The sequence below is a fragment of the Salvelinus sp. IW2-2015 genome, linkage group LG15 (genome assembly GCF_002910315.2).
Source record: "Salvelinus sp. IW2-2015 linkage group LG15, ASM291031v2, whole genome shotgun sequence".
NCBI lineage: Eukaryota > Metazoa > Chordata > Actinopteri > Salmoniformes > Salmonidae > Salvelinus > Salvelinus sp. IW2-2015.
In genome coordinates, this window is record NC_036855.1 from 64,808,548 (window position 1) to 64,830,987 (window position 22,440).

A 22,440-nucleotide genomic window follows, 5' to 3' on the forward strand; every position below is an offset into this window, starting at 1 on the left:
CACACACACACACACACGCTGCTTTTTTACTGTCATTGCCTCTAACTGATAACATACAACCATGACTCCTGTGAAGATGTTATTTACAACACTGCTGCTACAACACCACCGGTTAGACGTAGGAGCCTCAGTTAATGCCTAAAGAATAGTCCCACATGCTTTATGGTCTGAACAGCGTGTAGGACAAACCAGCGTAGCTTTATTTAACCAGGTAGGCCAGTTGAGAACAAGTTCTCATTTACAACTGCGACCTGGCCAAGATGAAGCAAAGCATTGCGACACAAACAACAGTTACACATGGAATAAACAAATGTACAGTCAATAACACAATAGAAAAGTCTATATACAGTGTGTGCAAATGAAGTAAGATTAGGGAGGTAAGGCAATAAATAAGCCATAGTGGCCTGTACATAGCCCCTCTGTAAATAGCGTATAGGACAATAAATAGGCCATAGCGGTGAAATAATTACAATTTAGCAATTAAACACGAGCGATAGATGTGCAGAAGATGAATGTGCAAGTAGAAATACTGGGGTGCAAAGGAGCTAAATAAATAACAATATGGGGATGAGGTAGTTGGGTGGGATATTTAGTGCTATGAACTGTAAGCTGCTCTGACAGCTGATGCTTAAAGTTAGTGAGGGAGATACGAGTCTCCAGCTTCAGTGATTTTTGCAATTCGTTCCAGTCATTAGCAGCAGAGAACTGGAAGGAAAGGCGCCCAAAGTAGGAATTGGCTTTGGGGGTGTCCAGTGAAATATACCTGCTGGAGCACGTGCTACGGGTGGGTGCTGCTATGGTGACCAGTGAGCTGAGATACGGCGGGGCTTTACCCAGCAACGACTTATAGATGACCTGGAGCGTTGGCGGTGTTTGGCGACGAATATGAAGCYAGGGCCAGCCAACGAGAGCATACAGGTCACAGTGGTGGTTAGTATATGGGGCTTTGGTGACAAAACGGATGGCACTATGATAGACTGCATCCAATTTGCTGAGTAGAGTGTTGGAGGATATTTTGTAAATGACATCGTCGAAGTCTAGGAACGGTAGGATAGTCAGTTTTACGAGGGTATGTTTGGCAGCATGAGTGAAGGATGCTTTGTTGCGAAATAGGAAGCCGATTCTAGATTTGGATTGGAGATGCTTGATGTGAGTCTGGAAGGAGAGTTTACAGTCTAACCAGACACCTAGGTATTTGTAATTGTGCACATATTCTAAGTCAGAACCATCCAGAGTAGTGATGCTAGACGAGCGGGCAGTTATCGGTTGAAGAGCATGCATTTAGTTTTACTTGCATTTAAGAGCAGTTGGAGGCTARGGAAGGAGTGTTGTATGGCATTGAAGCTCATCTGGAGGTTTGTTAAGTGTCCAAAGAAGGGCCAGAAGTATGCAGAATGGTGTCGTCTGCATAGAGGTGGATCAGAGAATCACCAGCAGCAAGACAGCTGCTGGCGATACATCATTGATGTATACAGAGAAGAGTCGGCCCGAGAATTGAACCCTGTGGCACCCACATAGACTGACAGAGGTCCAGACAACAGGTCCTCCAATTTGACACACTGAACTCTATCTGAGAAGTATTTGGTGAACCAGGCGAGGCAATCATTTGAGAAACCAAGGCTGTTTAATCTGCCGATAAGAATACGGTGATTGACAGAGTAGAAAACCTTGGCCAGGTCGATGAAGACTGCTGCACAGTTAATGTCTCTTATTGATGGCGGTTATGATATCGTTTAGGACCTTGAGCGTGGCTGAGGTGCACCTATGACCAGCTCGGAAACCAGACTGCATAGCGGAGAAGGTACGGTGGGATTCGAAATGGTCGGTGATCTGTTTGTTAACTTGGCTTTCGAATAATTTTTAGAAAGGCAGGGTAGGATAGATATAGTTCTGTAACAGTTTGGGTCGAGAGTGTCACCCCATTTGAAGAGGGGGATGACCGCGGCAGCTTTCCAATCTTTAGGGATCTGACGATACGAAAGAGAGGTTGAACAGGCTAGTAATAGGTGTTGCAACAATTGTGGTGGATAATTTTAGAAAGAGAGGGTCCAGATTGTCTAGCCCAGCTGGTTTGTAGGGGTCCAGATTTTGCAACTCTTTAAGAACATCAGCTATCTGGATTTGGATGAAGGAGAAATGGGGGAGGCTCGGGCAAGTTGCTGTGGGGGGTGCAGAGCTGTTGACTGGGGTAGGGGTAGCCAGGTGGAAAGCATGGCCAGCCGTAGAAAAATGCTTATTAACATGATTGTAGATTTATCGGTGGTGACAGTGTTTCCTAGACTCAGTGCAGTGGGCAGCTGGGAGGAGGTGCTCTTATTCGCCATGGACTTTAGTGTCCCAGAACTGTTTGGAGTTTATGCTACAGGATGCAAATTTCTGRTTGACAAAGCTAGCCTTTGCTTTCTTAACTGCCTGTGTATATTGGTTCCTAACTTCCCTGAAAAGTTGCATATCGCGGGGGCTATTCAATACTAATGCAGTACGCCACAGGATGTTTTTGTGCTGGTCAAGGGCAGTAAGGTCTGGAGTGAACCAAGGGCTATATCTGTTCTAAGTTCTACATTTTTTGAACGGTGCGTGCTTATTTAAGATTTGAATAGTAGACCTTTTTAAATGCTTGTAATAATGTGTTATTGTAACCCTATTGCAATTGAATTTCTCCCTAGAGTGTCAATGACGACATAAATGCAATTCACTCGTCAAAGCTATGACTAACCTTTTACTGTAGTCACAGATAATCTCAGCATTTATAACATCTCCTCTTCACTCGTGACCTAGGTGCCATGGTTGCCTGGCACAGAGTGTGTAGCCAAGTACAACTTCCAGTCGACAAATGAACAGGACCTGCCTTTCTGTAAAGGAGATGTGTTGACCATAATTGGAGTCACCAGGGTAAGCAAGGCTCACCTTTCTATACTGTAGAAATGTAAGTGTAAAATCGTTATGGTGCTGGACTTGTGTAGTTATACAGGTATTATACAACGGTGTTAAAACCTCTTAAGGATTGGACCCATTTTTTAAATTCTCACCTAAAATGACATACCCACATTTAAAGGGTGTTTCTGCTGCTATTTCAGGATCCCAACTGGTACAAAGCGAAGAACACAGTGGGCAGAGAGGGCACCATCCCAGCTAACTACGTCCAGAAAAGGGAAGGGGTCAAGTCAGGGGGAAAACTCAGTCTTATGCCGTAAGTACACGACAGTACCTCAAATCAAATCAAATCAAATTTGATTAGTCACATACACATGGTTAGCAGATGTTAATGCGAGTGTAGCGAAATGCTTGTGCTTCTAGTTCCGACAATGCAGTAATAACCAACAGTAATCTAACCTAACAATTCCACAACTACTACCTTACACAACACACACACAAGTGTAAAGGATAAAGAATATGTACATAAAATATATGAATGAGTGGTTGTACAGAACGGCATGGCAGATGCAGTAGATGGTATAGAGTACGGTATATACATATGAGATGAGTACTGTAGGGTATGTAAACATAAAGTGGCATAGTTTAAAGTGGCTAGTGGTACATGTATTACATAACGATGCAAGATGCAGTAGATGATATAGAGTACAGTATATACATATGAGATGGGTAATGTAGGGTATGTAAACATTATATTAAGTGGCATTGTTTAAAGTGGCTAGTGGTACATTTTTACATAATTTCCATCAATTCCCATTTTTAAAGTGGCTGGAGTTGAGTCAGTATGTTGGCAGCGGCCGCTAAATGTTAGTGGTGGCTGTTAACAGTCTGATGGCCTTGAGATAGAAGCTGTTTTCAGTCTCTCGGTCCCTGCTTTGATGCACCTGTACTGACCTCGCCTTCTGGATGATAGCGGGGTGAACAGGCATGGCTTGGGTGGTTGTTGTCCTTGATGATCTTTATGGCCTTCCTGTGACATCGGGTGGTGTAGGTGTCCTGGAGGCAGGTAGTTTGCCCTGTGTGATGCGTTCTTGCAGACCTCACTACCCTCTGGAGAGCCTTACAGTTGTGGGCGGAGCAGTTGCCGTACCAGGCGGTGATACAGCCGACAGGATGCTCTCGATTGTGCATCTGTAGAAGTTTGTGAGTGCTTTTGGTGACAAGCCGAATTTCTTCAGCCTCCTGAGGTTGAAGAGGCGCTGCTGCGCCTTCTTCACAACGCTGTCTGTGTGGGTGGACCAATTCAGTTTGTCCGTGATGTGTACACCGAGGAACTTAAACTTTCCACCTTCTCCACTACTGACCCGTCGATGTGGATAGGGGGGTGCTCCCTCTGCTGTTCCTGAATCCACAATCATCTCCTTTGTTTTGTTGACGTTGAGTGTGAGGTTATTTCCTGACACCACACTCCGAGGGCCCTCACCTCCTCCCTGTAGGCCGTCTCGTCGTTGTTGGTAATCAAGCCTACCACTTTAGTGTCATCCGCAAACTTGATGATTGAGTTGGAGGCGTGCATGGCCACGCAGTCGTGGGTGAACAGGGAGTACAGGAGAGGGCTCAGAACGCACCCTTGTGGGGCCCCAGTGTTGAGGATCAGCGGGGTGGAGATGTTGTTACCTACCCTCACCACCTGGGGCGGCCCGTCAGGAAGTCCAGGACCCAGTTGCACAGGGCGGGGTCGAGACCCAGGGTCTCGAGCTTGATGACGAGTTTGGAGGTACTATGGTGTTAAATGCTGAGCTGTAATCGATGAACAGCATTTCTCACATGGGTATCCTCTTGTCCAGATGGGTTAGGGCAGTGTGCATGTGGTTGCGATTGCGTCGTCTGTGGACCTATTGGGTCGTAAGCAAATTGGAGTGGGTCTAGGGTGTCCGGTAGGGTGGAGGTGATATGGTCCTTGACTAGTCTCTCAAAGCACTTCATGATGACGGAAGTGAGTGCTACGGGCGGTAGTCGTTTAGCTCAGTTACCTAGCTTCTTGGGAACAGGAACAATGGTGGCCCTCTTGAAGCATGTGGGAACAGCAGACTGGGATAAGGATTGATTGAATATGTCCGTAAACCACACAGCCAGCTGGTCTGCGCATGCTCTAGGACGCGGCTGGGAATGCCGTCTGGGCCTGCAGCCTTGCGAGGGTTAACACGTTTAAATGTTTTACTCACCTCGGCTTCATGAAGGAGACCCGCAGGTTTTGGTAGGGGGCCGTGTCAGTGGCACCTGTATTGTCCTCAAAGCGGGCAAAAAAAGTTGTTTAGCCTGTCTGGGAGCAAGACATCCTGGTCCGCGACGGGGCTGGTTTTCTTTTGTATACCGTGATTGACTGTAGACCCTGCCACATACCTCTTGTGTCTGAGCTGTTGAATTGCGACTCGATTTTGTCTCTTGTACTGAGACTTAGCCTGTTTGATTGCCTTGCGGAGAGAATAGCTACACTGTTTGTATTCGTGTCATGCTTCCGGTCACCTTGCCCTGGTTAAAGGCAGTGGTTCGCGCTTTCAGTTTCACGCGAATGCTGCCGTCAATCCACGGTTCTGGTTTGGGAATGTTTTTATCGTTGCTGTGGGTACGACATCGTCAATGCACTTCCTAATGAACTCGCTCACCGAATCAGCATATTCGTCAATATTGTTGTGGACGCGATGCGGAACATATTCCAATCGCGTGATCGACAGTCTTGAAGCGTGGATTCAGATTGGTCGGACCAACGTTGAACAGACCCTGAGCGCGGGAGCTTGTTTTAGTTTTCTGTTTGTAGGCTGGAATCAACAAAATGGAGTCGTGGTCAGCTTTTCCGAAAGGGGGGCGGGGGAGGGCCTTATATGCGTCGCGGAAATTAGTATAAACAATGATCTAGGGTTTTCCAGCCCTGGTAGCACAATCGATATGCTGATAGAATTTAGGGAGTTTTGTTTTTAGATTAGCCTTGTTAAAATCCCCAGCTACGCATGAATTGCAGCCTCAGGGTGTGTGGTTTCCAGTTTATAAAGAGATTCAGATAAAGTTCGTTTCAGGGCCATCGATGTGTCTGCTTGGGGGAATATATACGGCTGTTGATTATGATTGAAGAGAATTCCCTTGGTAGATAAATGCGGTCGACATTTGATATGTGAGGAGTTCTAGATCAGGTGAACAGAATGACTTGAGTTCCTGTGTGTTGTTATGATGATCACACCACTTCTCGTTAATCATAAGGCATACCCCCCGCCCCTCTTCTTACCGGAAAGATGTTTGTTTCTGTCGGCGCGATGCATGAAGAAACCAGCTGGCTGCACCGACTCCGTTAGCGTCCCTTGAGTTAGCCATGTTTCCGTGAAGCAGAGCACGTTGCAATCCCTGATGTCTCTCTGGAATGCTACCCGTGCTCGGATTTCATCAACCTTATTGTCAAGAGGACTGGACATTGGCGAGTAGTATGCTAGGGAGTGGAGGCGCGATGTGCCCGTTCTCGAAGCCTGACCACGAGACCGCCTCGTTTTTGCCCCTTTTTCGGCGTCGCACAGGGTCGCCGGCTGGGATTCAGATCCTTGTCTATTGGGTGGAAGGCAAAACACTGGATCCGTTTCGGGAAAGTTCATATTCCTGGTAGGAACGATTGATGAGTTTACGTTAATCGTATATTCAGTAGTTCCTCCCGACTGTATGTAATAAAACCTAAGATTACCTGGGGTACCGATGTAAGAAATAACACATAAGAAAACAAATACTGCATATTTTCCAAGGAAAGCGAAGCGAGGCGGCCATCTCTTTTCGGCGCCGGAAGTACCTTGCCTGCTCTGTCACGTAGATGTGCCCTTACCTGTGAGAAGTTCCCATGTTTCACTGTATAATTAAAGGTAGGACAAATGGTGCCTTAGAAGGGAGGTGTTACAAAGGCCTGACAGGAGACGTTGGTAATATTTGTTATTTTTTTACCGCCTCTCTCTGTTTCTGTCTGCTCTCTGGTGGCTGCCTGCCAATGTGGGTGGGGCTAAGTGGCACTGCCGATTTGAATCTGTCTCTTTGAAGGGCTATGCTATTTCAAAAGAGGAAAAAATTAGATTTATGCAAATGATAAAACTGGAGGCCAGGAGTGCGGTCAATCACAGGCACAGGACCACACACAGCAGCACCCACCCACCAGACGACACACACAGACAGACACACACAGACAGACAACACACAGCACAGACACACACACAGACAGACACCACAGACAGACACCCCACAGGACAGACACACACCAGACAACAGACACACACAGACAGACAGACAGACACGACAGACAGACAGACACAGACAGACACAGACAGACACAACAGACACAACACAGACAGACACAGACAGACACAGACAGACACACAGACAGACACACAGACAGACACACAGACACAGACAACACACATCAGACAGACACCACACACAGACAGACACACACACAGACACCACACACAGACAGACAGACACACACACATGACAGACACACACTACAGACAGACACATCGAAGACCAACAGACAGACAACAGACAGACAGACACACACAGACACAGACAGACAGACACAGACAGACACAGACAGACAGACACACACAGAACAGACAGCGACACACACACGACAGACCACACACCACACACACACACAGACACAACAACAACAGACAGACACAACACACACAAGACAGAGACACACACCACAGACAACACACACACAGACAGACACACACAAGACACACACACACAGAACACACAGGACCACACACAGACAGACAGACACACACAGACAGCACAGACACACACAGACAGACAGCACACAACAGACAGACACAACAACCCACACAGACAGACACACAACAGACACACAGAAGACAACCACAGAAACAGACAACACACAGGACACACACACAGCACAGACAGCAACACAGACAGACCACATCACAGACAGACAACAGATCAGACACACACACAGACAGACAGACACACAGACAGGACACAGACGACAGCACACAGACAAGACACCACACAGACAGACACACAGACAGACAGACACACGACAAAGACACACAGACAGACAGACACACACAGACAGACAAGACACACCACAGACAGACGCACAGACACCACAGACGGACAACACACACAGACAGACACAACAGACAGAACCAGACACAGATCAGACAGACAGACACAGGACAGCACAGACACAGACAGACAAGACACAGACAGACACCGACAGACGACAGACAGACCACATACAGATCAGCAGACACACACAGACAGACAACAACAGACAGACAGACACAGACAGACACAGACAGACAGACAGACAGACACACACAGACAGACAAACAGACAACAGACAGAACAGACAGACACACAGACAGACACAGACAGACAGACAGACAGACACAGACAGACACAGAACAGACAGACAGACAGACACAGACAGCACAGACAAACAGACACACAGAACAGGACAGACACACAGACAGACACACAGACAGACACAGACAGACACCCCACAGACAGACACACAGACACACAGGACAGACAGACAACACAGACAAGCAGACACACACAGACAGACAGACACACAGACAGACACAGACACACAGGACAGCACACAGCACAGACAGACAGACAGACACAGACACGACAGACACCAGACAGACAGACACAGACAGGACACAGACAGACACAACAGCAGACAGACGACAGACACAGACAGACGACAGACAGAAGACACACACAGACACAGACAGACACAAGACAGACACAGACAGACAGACCAGACACAGACAGACAGGACACACAGACACAGACAAGACACACAGGGACAGACAGACACACACAGACAGACAGACACAGCGACAGACACAGACACACGCAGACAGACACACACACCACACAGGACAGGGACAACACACACACCAACAGACAGACAGACGACACACAGACAGACACACACAGACAGACACACACAGACGACTCACACAGACAGACATACACAGACAGCACACACAGACAGACACACACAGAAAACACACAGACAACACACACACAGACAGACACACACACAGACAGACACACACCACAGACAGACACACACACAGACCGGACACACACACAGACAGACCCACACACACAGACAGACACACACAGACAGACACACACACAGACAGACACACACCACACACACAGAACAACACAGCACTACACAACAGACAGACACCACACACAGACAGACACACAGACAGACACACACACAGACAGCACACAGACAGACACAAATCAGACAGGCAACACACAGACAGACACACACACCAGACAGACCACCACACAGACATACACAGACAGACACACAGACAGACAGACAGACACACACAGAACAGACACACCACAGACAAGAACACACACAGACAGACACACACAGACAGGACACACACAGACAGACAGACAGACAGACAGACAGGGACAGAACAGACAGACACAACAGACAACACAGACAGACACACACAGACAGACACAGACAGAACAGACACACACAGACACACACAGACAGACACACAGACACACACACAGACACACACACACACAGACACACACACACAGACACACAGACAGACACACACACACACAGACAGACAGACAGACAGACAGACAGACAGACAGACAGACAGACAGACAGACAGACAGACAGACAGACAGACACACAGAACAGAACAGAACAGACACCCAACACACACAGACAGACACACACACAGACAGACACACACACAGACAGACACGACACACACACAGACAGACCACACACACACAGACAGACACACACAGACAGACAGACACAACACACCAGACACAGGACACACACACAGACAGAACACACACACAGACAGACAGACAACGACACACACAACAGACAAACAGACAACAGAAACAGACACACACACCAGACAGACAACAACTACAGACAGACAGACACACAGCACAGACACCAGGACAGCGACAGACAGACACACGACAGTACAGACAGGACACACACAATCCAGACACCACACAAGACAGACAACAGCACACACACACAGACAGACACACACGACAGACATCACACAGACAGACACACACACAGACAGCACACACAGACACACACCACCAGACACACACACAGACAGACAACACCACAGACAGCACCACAGACAGCACACACCAGGACACACACACAGACTAGACACACACAGACAGACACACACAGACATCACACACACAGACACACGACGACACACACACAGAACACGACACAGACAGGACAGACAGGACAGACACACACAGACAGACACACAGACACAAACACAACACCACACCACACACAGACACACACACACAGACACACACACAGACAGACAGACAGACAGACACCACACACACAACACAGACAGACAGACAGACACACAGCACAGACCACACCACCACCAGACACACACACAGGACAGACACACACACCACAGACAGACACACACACAGACAGACACACACACAGACAGACAGACACCACAGACAGACACACAGGACAGACACACAGACAGACACACAGACAGACACACAGACAGACACACAGACAGACACACACAGACAGACAGGACAGACAGACAGACAGCACCACAGACAGGCACACACAGACAGACACACACAGACAGACAGACAGACACACACAGACAGGCACACACCAGACAGACACACACAGACAGGCAAACACACACAGACAGACAGACACAGACAGACAGACAGACAGACAGACACACACAGACAGACAGACAGACAGACACACAGGACACCACACCAGACACACACACAGACACACACACAGACACACACACAGACACCACACACACAGACACACACAACAGACAGACAGACAGACAGACAGACAGACAGACAGACACACACAGACAGACAGACAGACAGACAGACAGACAGACAGACAGACAGACAACACCACACAGACAGACAGACACACACAGACAGACACACAGACACACACACACACAGACAGACACCACACAGAACAGACACACACACAGACAGACACACACAGACAGACACACACACACACAGACAGACACAGACAGACAACAGACAGAGAAAGCAGACAGGACACACACACAGACAGACACAGACAGACACACACACACCAGTACAGACTACACACAGCACAGACTAAGACACCAGACACACACAGATACACCACAGACATCAGGACAAGGCTTGCAAGTTGATCCTGCACTTTCAAATTGTGTTGGACCAAAAAAAACCACACTGAGGTTGTGCTGCTCTCTCTGTCTACACACACACACACACACACACACACACACACACGACACACAACACACTGCAGACTCTCTCCCCCCACCATCTCAATCTTCTGAGCTTAACTGCCCAGCTGAGCAGAGGAAAGCTCAAGCAGTGTGGTGAAGGGTAACCAGTCAAGTGTTACAAGGAAGGACAAAGACAAGGCTACTCCACTGGACAGGGAACTGACTAGAGGGAGTAAGTGGGTTTGCTGTCCTTAAGAAGTAGAGGTCACTAGTGGAGGGACTGGGCAGAGTCCACTGCCCTCATACTCTCCTTCAGCTGTAAGAGAGCAAACTCTGTAAATACAGCCAATGATACATCAGCCCTGTGGATCCCCTCAGAGAGGAGTGGTTAGTGGTGTGAGTCCGAGGGGGGTTATGTTATTATGAATTGGTAACAGATGTCTTGGGGAAAACGCTCCCTGTTGGCTTATATAACTAAGTGTCAGCTGTGTTCTTGTGTCTGTTGGTCTCCACACCCTGAGAGATGCTGCTCTTTGACCTCACAGCTCACTGCTGCCACCTGCTGGTAATCTACTCTGTTGGGGAGATGGGGTTACAGCACCACCCTAAAGAAGACTGGCAAAAGGCCTCCGTCCACTGCTCACTGCAGTCTCTCTCTCCTACCTCCTTCCCCACTGTCCTTCCTTACTCGATTTCTCCCTTAATTCTAGCAGCCTGTTCTCCCTAATGAATGGCACAAACTGAAACATATAAATGGCATATTACATGCCCTGCTTCCTCATTAAATAGTCTGAATGGTTGCTTCTCCTGTGTTTGACTGGTTGGTCATATGTTTGGCTGGTAGGTCCTGTGTGCTCCTCCTGTGTTTTGGCTGTTGGTTACTCAGTGTTTGGCTGACTGCTGGCTTACTGGCGCCTGCTCTCAGATTAATGGGAGTTAAGGAGGCTGCTGTCCATGGAGAAGCAGCTCCGCTGATCTAATCAACTCAATCCTCCCTCCGCGTTAAGCCGCTTTGCACAGGCCCTGCTCMGTCTGTCTTGATGCTGGGCAACAGAGGGAGGAAGGGAAGTGTGTAAATCAATTACAAACTTTGATTACCCTTAACTCACCAGCCCCCAGAGAGACCCCTGTGGACCTCATGCTGCTCCTGTTTCCATACTGCTTCTGTGTTCGGGTCTACTACAGATAAGAGATGAATGATCTTAAGGAAAAAGCCAAGCAAGGGGTGGAGTTTATCCAGTAGAAGCCTGTAGATCTTGTACATGAGGTGAGATGGAGGCCGTGTTTAATAGCTTGAGCAAAAACAAAGAAGGGAACCACGTGTGTTTTCCCTAAGAGAGCTTTCTAAGTCCAGTGTCCTGCAGCTTGCCTTGCGGTCAGCCGGGGGCAGGTTTCATAGACTGTTCTGAGGGGATGAGAGACACTGTGCTGTTCTCTAAAAGCCTCTCTCCTCTGTGTGGTCTCACCTCTCTGTGAATAGAAAGGTCTGGTAGGCCCTGCCTGGCACCTTGCCTGCCCTGAGCTGCTTTGAATTTTCCTGTTATTGCAGAGCCTGTGTCAGTTTCCGACTCTGCCTGCCCATGTGTGTTTTTCTGTGTCTGCGTTTCCTGTTTACGCCAAGGCACTTTCTCACTGGCTCCTTGAGACACAGACAGGCTCACTCCACTGCTCTAAGCACAACTGCCTAGAAATGCCACTGCCTTACATTATGCTGATCTACTGCTGTTGTCCCCTTTACCTTGTCTATGGCTGACTGTTTATTAACTCTTTTAATACAGGGCTTTGTATGCGTGTTACATCGCCAACATTGCACACTTGCAATAATGAGTAGATCTCCCCTCTACTTATAKATTCTTTTTTTGCCCTTTTATGTATTTTGATGACCTTGGTATGGTAATTTTCTGTAGTCCATTAAGGCCCTATCTCTGTGTCCTGTCCCTCCCCCTCTCTCCTCTCCTCCTCGTGTCCATCTCCAGATGGTTCCATGGTAAGATAACGCGGGAGCAGGCAGAGCGCCTCCTCTACCCCCCAGAGACTGGTCTGTTCCTGGCGAGGGAGAGCACCAACTACCCCGGGGACTACACCCTGTGTGTCAGCTGTGACGGCAAGGTTGAGCACTACCGCATCATCTACCACAACGGCAAGCTCAGCATCGACGAGGAGGAGTTCTTCCAGAACCTCATGCAGCTGGTGGAGGTAAGGCGGTGTCAGCCTGTCAGTCCCAAACGCTCCCTATTTCTTACTGTTTAGGCTAATCCCTCCCACTCTGCCTATCCTGTATGGTGGTAAGGTACTCGTCAATGACGCTTAGTCACATAGTTAGAGAAGGCAAAGGGGGTGGAGGTTATTGATCGGGGAGAAATCAATATTATTTTTTCTCCAAGTATGGATTTGAGATCACGTTAGCAAGCGCTAGTCGGCTGTACCTTTTTATTTTTCATCCTATAGCTTGTRCTGCCWTGTTTAAATAGGGAGCCAACATGTTTTCAGCACTTTTATTTCCCTGACTGATCAAAACTCCTTWTCTCATGCTCTCTTGTCTCTCTGCAGCAGACATATAGTGAGCTATATGTTTGGAACATCAAAAAGCAAACAAAATTGCAGTATCAAATCACAATACATACAGAATCGGCACCTAAGTATCATGATGCTATATCGTAAGTAGAGGTCGACCGATTAATCAGGCATGGCTATTTCAGGTTTTCTTAACAATCGGTAATCGTCAAATCTCGCTCGCTCTCTTTCTCTAATATTGCGCCTGTGACTGTATTTCTCACATTCTTGTGATTTCTAGCTCATTCTTTTTCCCCTTACTCTCCACTGGCCTGTCACAACAGGCTCCACACAAGTTGTCCTTCCCTGTCAATAGACCCACATCCAGTGGGATTTGTGGTGTTAACCACATAATGGAAATCAAACACTGTTGCATTTAAGGGATTAGTCAATCACATGTTAAGTACTTGGGTTGTTATGGATGGTGGGTACTTATGTGTGGAGATTCAAGTGTGTATTCAGGCACATTGAGTATTTTTGTATTGTCCAATTATCAGTTATATAACCTTGGTTTCATGACTGCAAATATGCAGAAAAAAATTGTTAATTTGATAATGGGTCTTTTAAAGCTCAAATACAGTGTTGACATGAATATATTTGTTTAGTAGCTTGTACAGAGGCAATAGTTCCTATACCATGCTGCCCTCTGGTGGTTGTGAATGCTACTCACATGTAAAACAGACAGTGGCAGTCAGATTACACTCAATGACTGGGTGCTTCTCCATTGATTAACAAACTAATCATAGGTCAAAAAGATGGCCGGTGTGTTTGACTGGTTAACCTGATCACATGTAGATCAGTCGGTGTCGACAGGATTATGTGAGTGTATCTAAAGTGAAGGTGTGGTTAGTGATCCCTCACCACCAAACACAGTTCCCATGCTTCTCCTGTTAATTAGCAGAGTCCCCTCTAGCCCTCCAATCCCAGCATCCTTTTCACCCCAGACTGCTGAGACCCTTGAGTCCCGCACTTTGTTGTCTGGTCTTTGACATATGGTTGACATGCAGTTCTACCTCCTCAGTGTGACTATGCAGAACCTGTTAATATACACACTATCCAACTCACCATGTTCTCTCTCGCCTATCTCCATTCAGCACTACACTAAAGACGCTGACGGCCTCTGTACCAGACTCATCAAGCCAAAGCTGATGGAGGGAACGGTGGCCGCCCAGGATGAATTCTCCAGGAGTAAGAACACTTTACTAACCTTGTGTTTACATTCTGAGTCACTCTTGGTCTGTAAGAATACACAGTGACTCAGTCTGTCTTCATCTTCTGTAGTACAGGAAACCTGGGCTTAATCACTTGAATTAGCAGTAAGTCTTTAAACTTGTGCTTTGCTCTGTCTGGGGAAGAATGATGTTTCATTAGTTCTGCTGGAACCAGAGTCTGACTTTCTCTCTGTTGCTGCTCCACAGGCGGCTGGGCCTTGAACAGAAAGGAACTCAAGCTCATCCAGACCATTGGCAAAGGGGAGTTTGGAGGTAAAGACCCTAACTGAGACCAGTGCTGATAAAGAAGCGTCTCTTTCCATCCCCGTGTGAGGTCTGTGTGTCGTTGTCCAGTGTTACATCTCTATGTATCTGTTCAGATGTGATGGTGGGGGACTACAGAGGGACCAAGGTGGCAGTGAAGTGCATCAAACACGACGCCACGGCCCAGGCATTCATCGCTGAGGCCTCCGTCATGACGTAAGTCTCAACCATTCTGTTTTTATGGTCTTAACCACTTTCTCTACCTTATGACTGTGTTTCTGTGTCTGTATACCTTAGTGTGTTGCTATGTCACTAAAAACCCTCTCTCTTCCCTGCAGGCAATTGAGGCACAACAACCTGGTTCAGCTGCTGGGGGTGATCGTAGAGGAGAGGGGCAGTCTCTACATCGTCACAGAGTACATGGCCAAGGTACTTCAGTCTAGTCTATTGCTGTACCATGGACTACTCTATCTAGGCCGTGGGCTGGAGTCCACTGTCCCTTTATGATGGGGTCTGTTCCTACTGCCCAGTTTGACAGCCATCCCTCTCTCCCCCCACCACAGGGCAGTCTAGTGGACTACCTCCGTTCTCGAGGACGGACCGTGCTGGGAGGAGACTGTTTACTCAAATTCTCACTGTAAGTCATCCTCAGGAAGTTCTGCAGTATTGGATTTCTTTATTCAATTATAATGTGATTTCCCTGGAGAGGATGCCAGAAACCAAAGTATTTTAAATGGCTATTGGTATCACTTATCTACAATGAAATGAGTTATTTGTCTTAGCTGAGTGATACATTGTTTCTCTCTTTATCTGTCTCTCACATCTGCTGTGCAGTGACGTATGTGAAGCCATGGAATACCTGGAGGCCAATAACTTTGTGCACAGAGACCTGGCGGCCCGGAACGTYCTGGTGTCTGACGACAACATCGCCAAGGTCAGCGACTTTGGTCTGACCAAGGAGGCCTCGTCCACACAGGACACTGCCAAACTGCCCGTCAAATGGACCTCCCCCGAAGCCCTGCGAGAGAAGGTGAGGGTTGAAAAAGAGGGGATTGGACGAAGGAGGGAGTGTAGATGGGAGGATGTTTAAATAGTGTAGCCTAAGCTCTGTCTTTGTGTCTGTGGTGTCTTGTGTAGTTGACCTCTTTCTGCTCCCTCCACAGAGGTTCTCCACTAAGTCAGACGTGTGGAGTTATGGTATCCTGCTATGGGAGATCTACTCCTTTGGGCGTGTGCCTTACCCCAGAATTGTAAGTATGACATTGTGAGGTGACTCCAGCAGGGGGCAGCAGCTTTATCTGTATTGCCTTCTCCAATGCAAGGAAAAAATGTCTATCTTGATGAGTGATGTATTTCATATCATTTAATATCTGTGAAGCTTGTGCACAGGCAGATAGGTTGACGCCACTGTTCAGACAGGGAAGGATGTTAGAACGTACTAGTAAAGTGGTTGGGTTGATAACGCCCTCCTCTCTGCTCCTCAGCCCCTGAAGGAGGTGGTGCCGCGGGTGGAGAAGGGTTACAAGATGCTCTTATACACATCTAGATTTGTATAAGAGACAGTCTCTGCTCCTCAGCCCCTGAAGGAGGTGGTGCCGCGGGTGGAGAAGGGTTACAAGATGGACGCCCCCGACGGCTGCCCGGTGGTGGTTTACGACGTCATGAAGCAGTGCTGGACCCTGGACGTGGGGCTGCGGCCCTCCTTCCGCATGCTGAGAGACAAGCTGTCGCATATCAGAGCCAAGGAGCTCTACCTGTGAGGGGCAGGGAGGGAAGACACGGCAGACTAGAGCGGAGGGAGGGAGGGAGCGTCCAGGCTGGGGGAAACTAACTGGAGCAGGACCGGAACTCATCTGCCTGCGGGCCACACCCTACCTGATACTTGACCTGCACCGGTTTTCCTCTGGGACTGTAGTGAACCCTCCCCTGTGTAACCTTCCCCCTCTACTCTTCTGAAAGAAAGGAACTGAAGTCCTGTGTATGTGATGTATAGCTTTCTGTCAGCTGGTTGTCTTCCTCCTCTGTCCAGTCCATCAGCCTCCCTCTACCCCCTTCCTCCTCCTGTTCTCCCAGTCTCTCCACTGTGGCGTTGTCGCCTCCTCAAACGCTTTTCTGATTTTCTTCTCCAAAACGTGATGATAATGGGGAGGCTGGCCTTTTCCTCCACATGTTTGTCAGGTGCTCTCAATCTCTCCTCTCTCTCTCTGTGCCATGATCATTCCTGTATCTCTGTGTTGGTTGGTAGTGTGGTGCTGCATGCTGTCTGTCCCTCACCCTCCTGTGTGGGGCCTTGCTTGGGGCCTTGGCTCTGTGCCAAAGTGCCTCCAGTATACAGAACTCCAGATCCCCTCAGCCTCCAGAACCTACTCCTCCACTCAGACTATTCTGTTTTTATTCCTTTTTTTTAAAGAAATCTTTTTTTGTTTGTCTTGGAGGTTGGTTGTTCATTTGCTTTGTGAAGTTATCTCCCTCCGGCTCCAGAACAGGTACTTCTATGTCCGTGAAAGAGAGTGTGAACAGTTAAGAAAAGAGGCCAGTGCATAAAGGCCCTTCCCAGCTGAGGCTCTATCTCCAACTCAACACAGGACTACAGAACAGGGGAGGGAGGGGCAGTTCTCAACATGGTCGATTCATCATATGTGGGCTTGTTTTATATTAAAATATATTTAAAGGATTAAAAAATAAGAATGTTTTAGTGTCTGTGTGAAGCGAACACTGGGGTTGGGTATGTGCATGCTGTGCGAGAGGCCTTGGGTTTAACTGTCAGTGCTTTCAATGTTTACTATGCTATCATGATTATGAATAAATCATTCCATCTGATTAGTGTGGAAAGAACGTCAACAGTCCACACTGACATCACAGGGAGATGGGGCTCCCCTCTGAAAGCACCTGGGTACTATTCAGTCATGTGAATGTCCTGGATGATAGKGGTAACAGCAGGGCAGTGGGCCACTGGGGATGCCCTGGGTGTTTGTTCCATATGAAGTGAACCTCTACTCATTATGCTATTACACACACATTCCCACACAGTAAATATTCATTTACACAGAGGTAATACAGCCATTCCACACACTTTACATACCCACTGGGTTCATACATACATTTGGGCCAATTAATCTTATTTGGCTGAACTGTGAATAAGGTATTCTAACTATGGATTGGTCCTGTGGTCTTCAAATCACATTTTATTGGTCACATACCAATAAAGCAGATGTTATTGCGAGTGTAGCGAAATGCTTGTCAGAACCTGTGACTTCACAGATTGAGCCTAAAATAATTCTCTCACACGCAGCTCTGTTTTAGAATGTAGAAGTGTTTATGAGGGTGTGACAACCGATATAGCTGATGTGCCAAAATAGTCTTCAAGGTGTGAAMCTGCAGTGTTCTGTGTCAGCTGATCTGTTTCCATTTCCAGTGGTCAGTCAAATAGACTAAAGCTCCTCTCATCATTCTCTTCTCCATTCTCTCCTCTCTGGAGTGGCTGTTCCTCCATTTGCCTCCAGTGATGTTCTGCTGCGAACAGGGCACACACAGAATGAACCTGAACTGAGCAGAGCACACAGTCCAACTCAAATGGAACAGCTTTACGGGCCTTTACCTGTGCTGTCTGTGTATTTTTTATACTTTTTTTTGTAAAGAAAAAAACAAATTTGACTAAATTATCTTCAGCTGTTGTCTCTATCTTTCTGGCTCAAAGCCTTCCTTCTTTGCCCATGTGTCTTTCTGTTTACATCCCTCATCCTATCTCGCCAGCCCTGTTGCTTGCTGCACATAAGGAGCCAACAGTTGTCCATGGCCCTGGCTGACTGGCTCATTTTGATTCCTATGAATGTTAATGGCGCTGACTGTCCAGAGTGGTAACAATGGGCTGGTTACACAACACAGGGTGCTCTCAGCCAAGGCTATGCGGTTCTGTTCAGCTGTCAGGACCCATTATTACACTGGGCCGTCACTCCATCTCACATTTACAGTACTGCTGAAAAGACAGGAGGAGCATTGCTGGAGAGGGACCTCTCAGATTTAGATCTCTATGGCTTAGGCTACTGCAAGAGTGCAACAATTCATCTTACTCACCCAGTCGTGATGGTTGTACCACTACCATGGATCACCACCAGCTGGCACCGTGTAGTCTACTCCAGTAGAACTCATGGATGGTTGAAGATAAATATGTTACATCAGGCCTTCATTGTAAATAAGAATTGGTTTTTAATTGATCTGCCTGGTAAAATACAATGCATCAATAAAAAGCCTGTGTGTGATATACTGCTGGTGTTATAGTGTTAACACCATAGTTAGTCACCCCTCTTGCGTGTTCAAATGTAGCCGCATTAGGCTACTTGTGAGGTACAGAGATGTCATCCTACCTTGAAAGGGTCATAGTTCCTTCCATGTCTTTTGCGTATGATTCTCATCTCACACCGACACACACACATTCACAATTAAATGCCACAATCCTGTCAACTACACACACACAGTTCCGTGCGTGTTCTTCACTAGCACAGATGAGTGGAGGATGCGTCGTTTTAATCAGCTTTTGATAAGTTATGGATCTCTACTGACYACGTATCTCCTAAGCCTGGTATTTCTTGACAGCAACCAATTAAAACCCACCATGAATTAATCTGATTACGCCAACAATTTTTGTTAAATTTAGGAGGATTCTGATGTTTGTAGATTAGAGGCTAGTGTGGATTGTGGAGTTAGCGTGTACATTGTAGTGCCTCAGCCTCTGGGCCATTTGGAGTAGTTGAGTTGACAGATGTACATGTGACAGAATGTGGCGACGTCATCTTTCTTCTACTCCATGTACTACAGCTATCTGCTATGACAGGAAACCATCTCTCCTCATGGGTACCTCATCCAATTCGAAATGCTACTGTGATCACAATCCAATTATAAACGAGGTGGTTTGAGCACTGAATGCTGATTGGCTGAAAGCCATGGTATATCAGACCTTATACAACGGGTGGGTCTAATCCTGAATGCTGATTGGTTAAAACCGCATTCAAGCCAGTGTCTATTCCACAAGTTACCACRGGCTAAATCTATGATGTTAAAATGCCTATTCACTCTGTTCCATCTGACTGCAATCCACTATCTTATCAGCCAAGCCAGGCAATTTATAAACTTGATCTCTGTTATCAAAAGCATTTAGACATTTTCTCACATTTCTTTTAGACTAACATTTAGTTTTCAACAGTGGAGATTTGTATAAACCTTTCTGTCTGTCTCTGACATTTGCAGCAATGTTTCAATATTCAATATCAATATATCTCCAGCTGTCGCATAGTAATGGTCGTGTCAGGAGTCGGGATGAGACAGACAGGCAGGCAGCTTTTCTCAGCCAGTCGAAATCATGAATCAGTATCATTTTTATGGATATATAAATATCAATAGAAAACAGGCCAAACGAAACGAAGTGCAGTTAGTTTGCAGTCTTTCCAGCTTCAGTGATTGGCTAGCTCCTGAACAACAGTGTCCTGACATAGAGACCACATTTTCTATGCTAGGTGAAATCGCACCTCATTAGCTCATTGTTATGGATGTATCCAAATAAATGTCACTAGAAAACAGCTTATGCAAATGCAGCTACAGTGTTGTTATTCTGGCTGCACCGTTTGACGTGGCTGTAAGTTAGTCGTAGTTGGCTAGCTAGCAAGCAAGGGATAAGAACGCTGCCAGCCAGTATGGCATTTAGAACGAACGACTGGGTAGCGTCCATAGATACAGAATGAATAAATTCATCTAAGTAACACACCCGTGGTATACTTAAGTGATAATGCCRGAGAAGCCGTTATTTGGATGATATTGGCACGGTTTGCCGGCCCTCGACTTTGTCTTGGGCCTAATCCTCCAAACACCGGCTTCTCGGGCATTATCACTTAAGTATACCACGGGTATGACAAAAAAATATGAATTACGTTGGTAACCAGTTTATAAAAGCAATAAGGCACCTCGGGTTTGTGGTATATCACCAATATACCACAGCTACGGGCTGTGTCCAGGCAATCTGCGTTGCGTCGTGCATAAGAACAGCCCTTAGCCGTGGTATATTGGCCATATACCACACCCCCTCTGGCCTTATTGCTTAATTATATCACCTGATGTTGTTGCCATAACTCAAGGCTGGAGACACTGAACATGTTCTAGAACATAGAAATAGAAGCCKTAGATAAGATATATAATAATAATGCTATGCTTTATACAGCACAGATGAGGTTATTTTACTGGGAGAAATATGCAGAGAACAAAGACACTGATGTCAAAATGGGTTCATTTGTACTGGCACAGCAGCAGGACATGTGGAGATGTTTTCCGATTCCAGCCCAATTCGGTGACGACAGGAACTTAGTGAGGTGATTGGTGCTGAAGGGAGTAGTCAGGCKGATGTCAGGCTGATGTGGCTGCGATGTGTGGCTGTCTCAGCTGTGCACATGGGCCCACTGTGTTCCCCACTCCGCTTCTCCCTGATCCCTGACAAATCCCCTTCCACAAAMRTCCATCAATTCCCTTCCTTCRCCTTCYTCTYCTCTGGTCTGGGATCAGATCTCTCYCTCCACTGAACAGCCCCTAAAAATAATCTGTTGCTTCAGRTGATGTCTCAGCAGCAATTAGCTTCTATTTGTGGCCATGCGTGCAGACATCTCAGATAGCTACGGGTGTCACTGTGGTCCTGACTGTCTGGCCAGGGCATTGTTTTGTGTCTGCGGACTGGGAGGTTTATGCCCAGTGGTCTATTGGCTCGGCAGCTTTTGGCCTTTGTTATAGAAAGGCTTAATAACGCAGTTCTTGGTGTCTTTTGGCAGCCTTGGTTATTATTAGTTGGTCGTGGTAGTAGTACGACAGCCTTGTCCCACATTACTATGTACTATGGTAGTACTTCCTAGTTTGGAGGCTTATCTAAACTTATGAAGGGGAAGCTCCAGATAGCCCAGAATAAGTTGATCAGGGTAGTATTGAAGGTGAGTCCACGTACTCACATAGGCAGGAGCTGCTTTCAGGAACTAAAACTGGCTGCCTGTTGAGGCTAGGTTGTCCCAGATTAGACTAGGTTTGTTTACAGGAGTATTTATGGTCCTGCGCCCAGATATTTAAGTGATTACTTTCCTCGTGTTAGGGATGCACACAATCACAGCACAGATCAGGTGTTGCTGATGTGTGCTTATACAGGTTCAAGAGTAATGCTGGAA

General features: G+C 47.1%; 1 protein-coding gene across 5 annotated transcripts in view; it reads left to right on the top strand.

Moving 5' to 3' along the window:
* Positions 1–18,070, top strand: part of LOC111974519 (tyrosine-protein kinase CSK) — a 41,946-nt gene extending 23,876 nt beyond the window's left edge. For all 5 annotated transcript variants that reach the window (XM_024002264.2, XM_024002265.2, XM_070447333.1 and 2 more), the window contains 11 exons: positions 2,779–2,892; positions 3,078–3,190; positions 13,199–13,418; positions 14,870–14,963; positions 15,194–15,259; positions 15,367–15,466; positions 15,589–15,679; positions 15,814–15,887; positions 16,085–16,280; positions 16,414–16,500; positions 16,828–18,070. In XM_024002264.2, the coding sequence (XP_023858032.1) occupies positions 2,779–2,892; positions 3,078–3,190; positions 13,199–13,418; positions 14,870–14,963; positions 15,194–15,259; positions 15,367–15,466; positions 15,589–15,679; positions 15,814–15,887; positions 16,085–16,280; positions 16,414–16,500; positions 16,828–17,010 (1,338 nt within the window). In that variant the 3' untranslated portion in view covers positions 17,011–18,070. The remainder of the gene's footprint in view (positions 1–2,778; positions 2,893–3,077; positions 3,191–13,198; positions 13,419–14,869; positions 14,964–15,193; positions 15,260–15,366; positions 15,467–15,588; positions 15,680–15,813; positions 15,888–16,084; positions 16,281–16,413; positions 16,501–16,827) is intronic.
* The last annotated feature ends 4,370 nt before the right edge of the window (positions 18,071–22,440 follow it).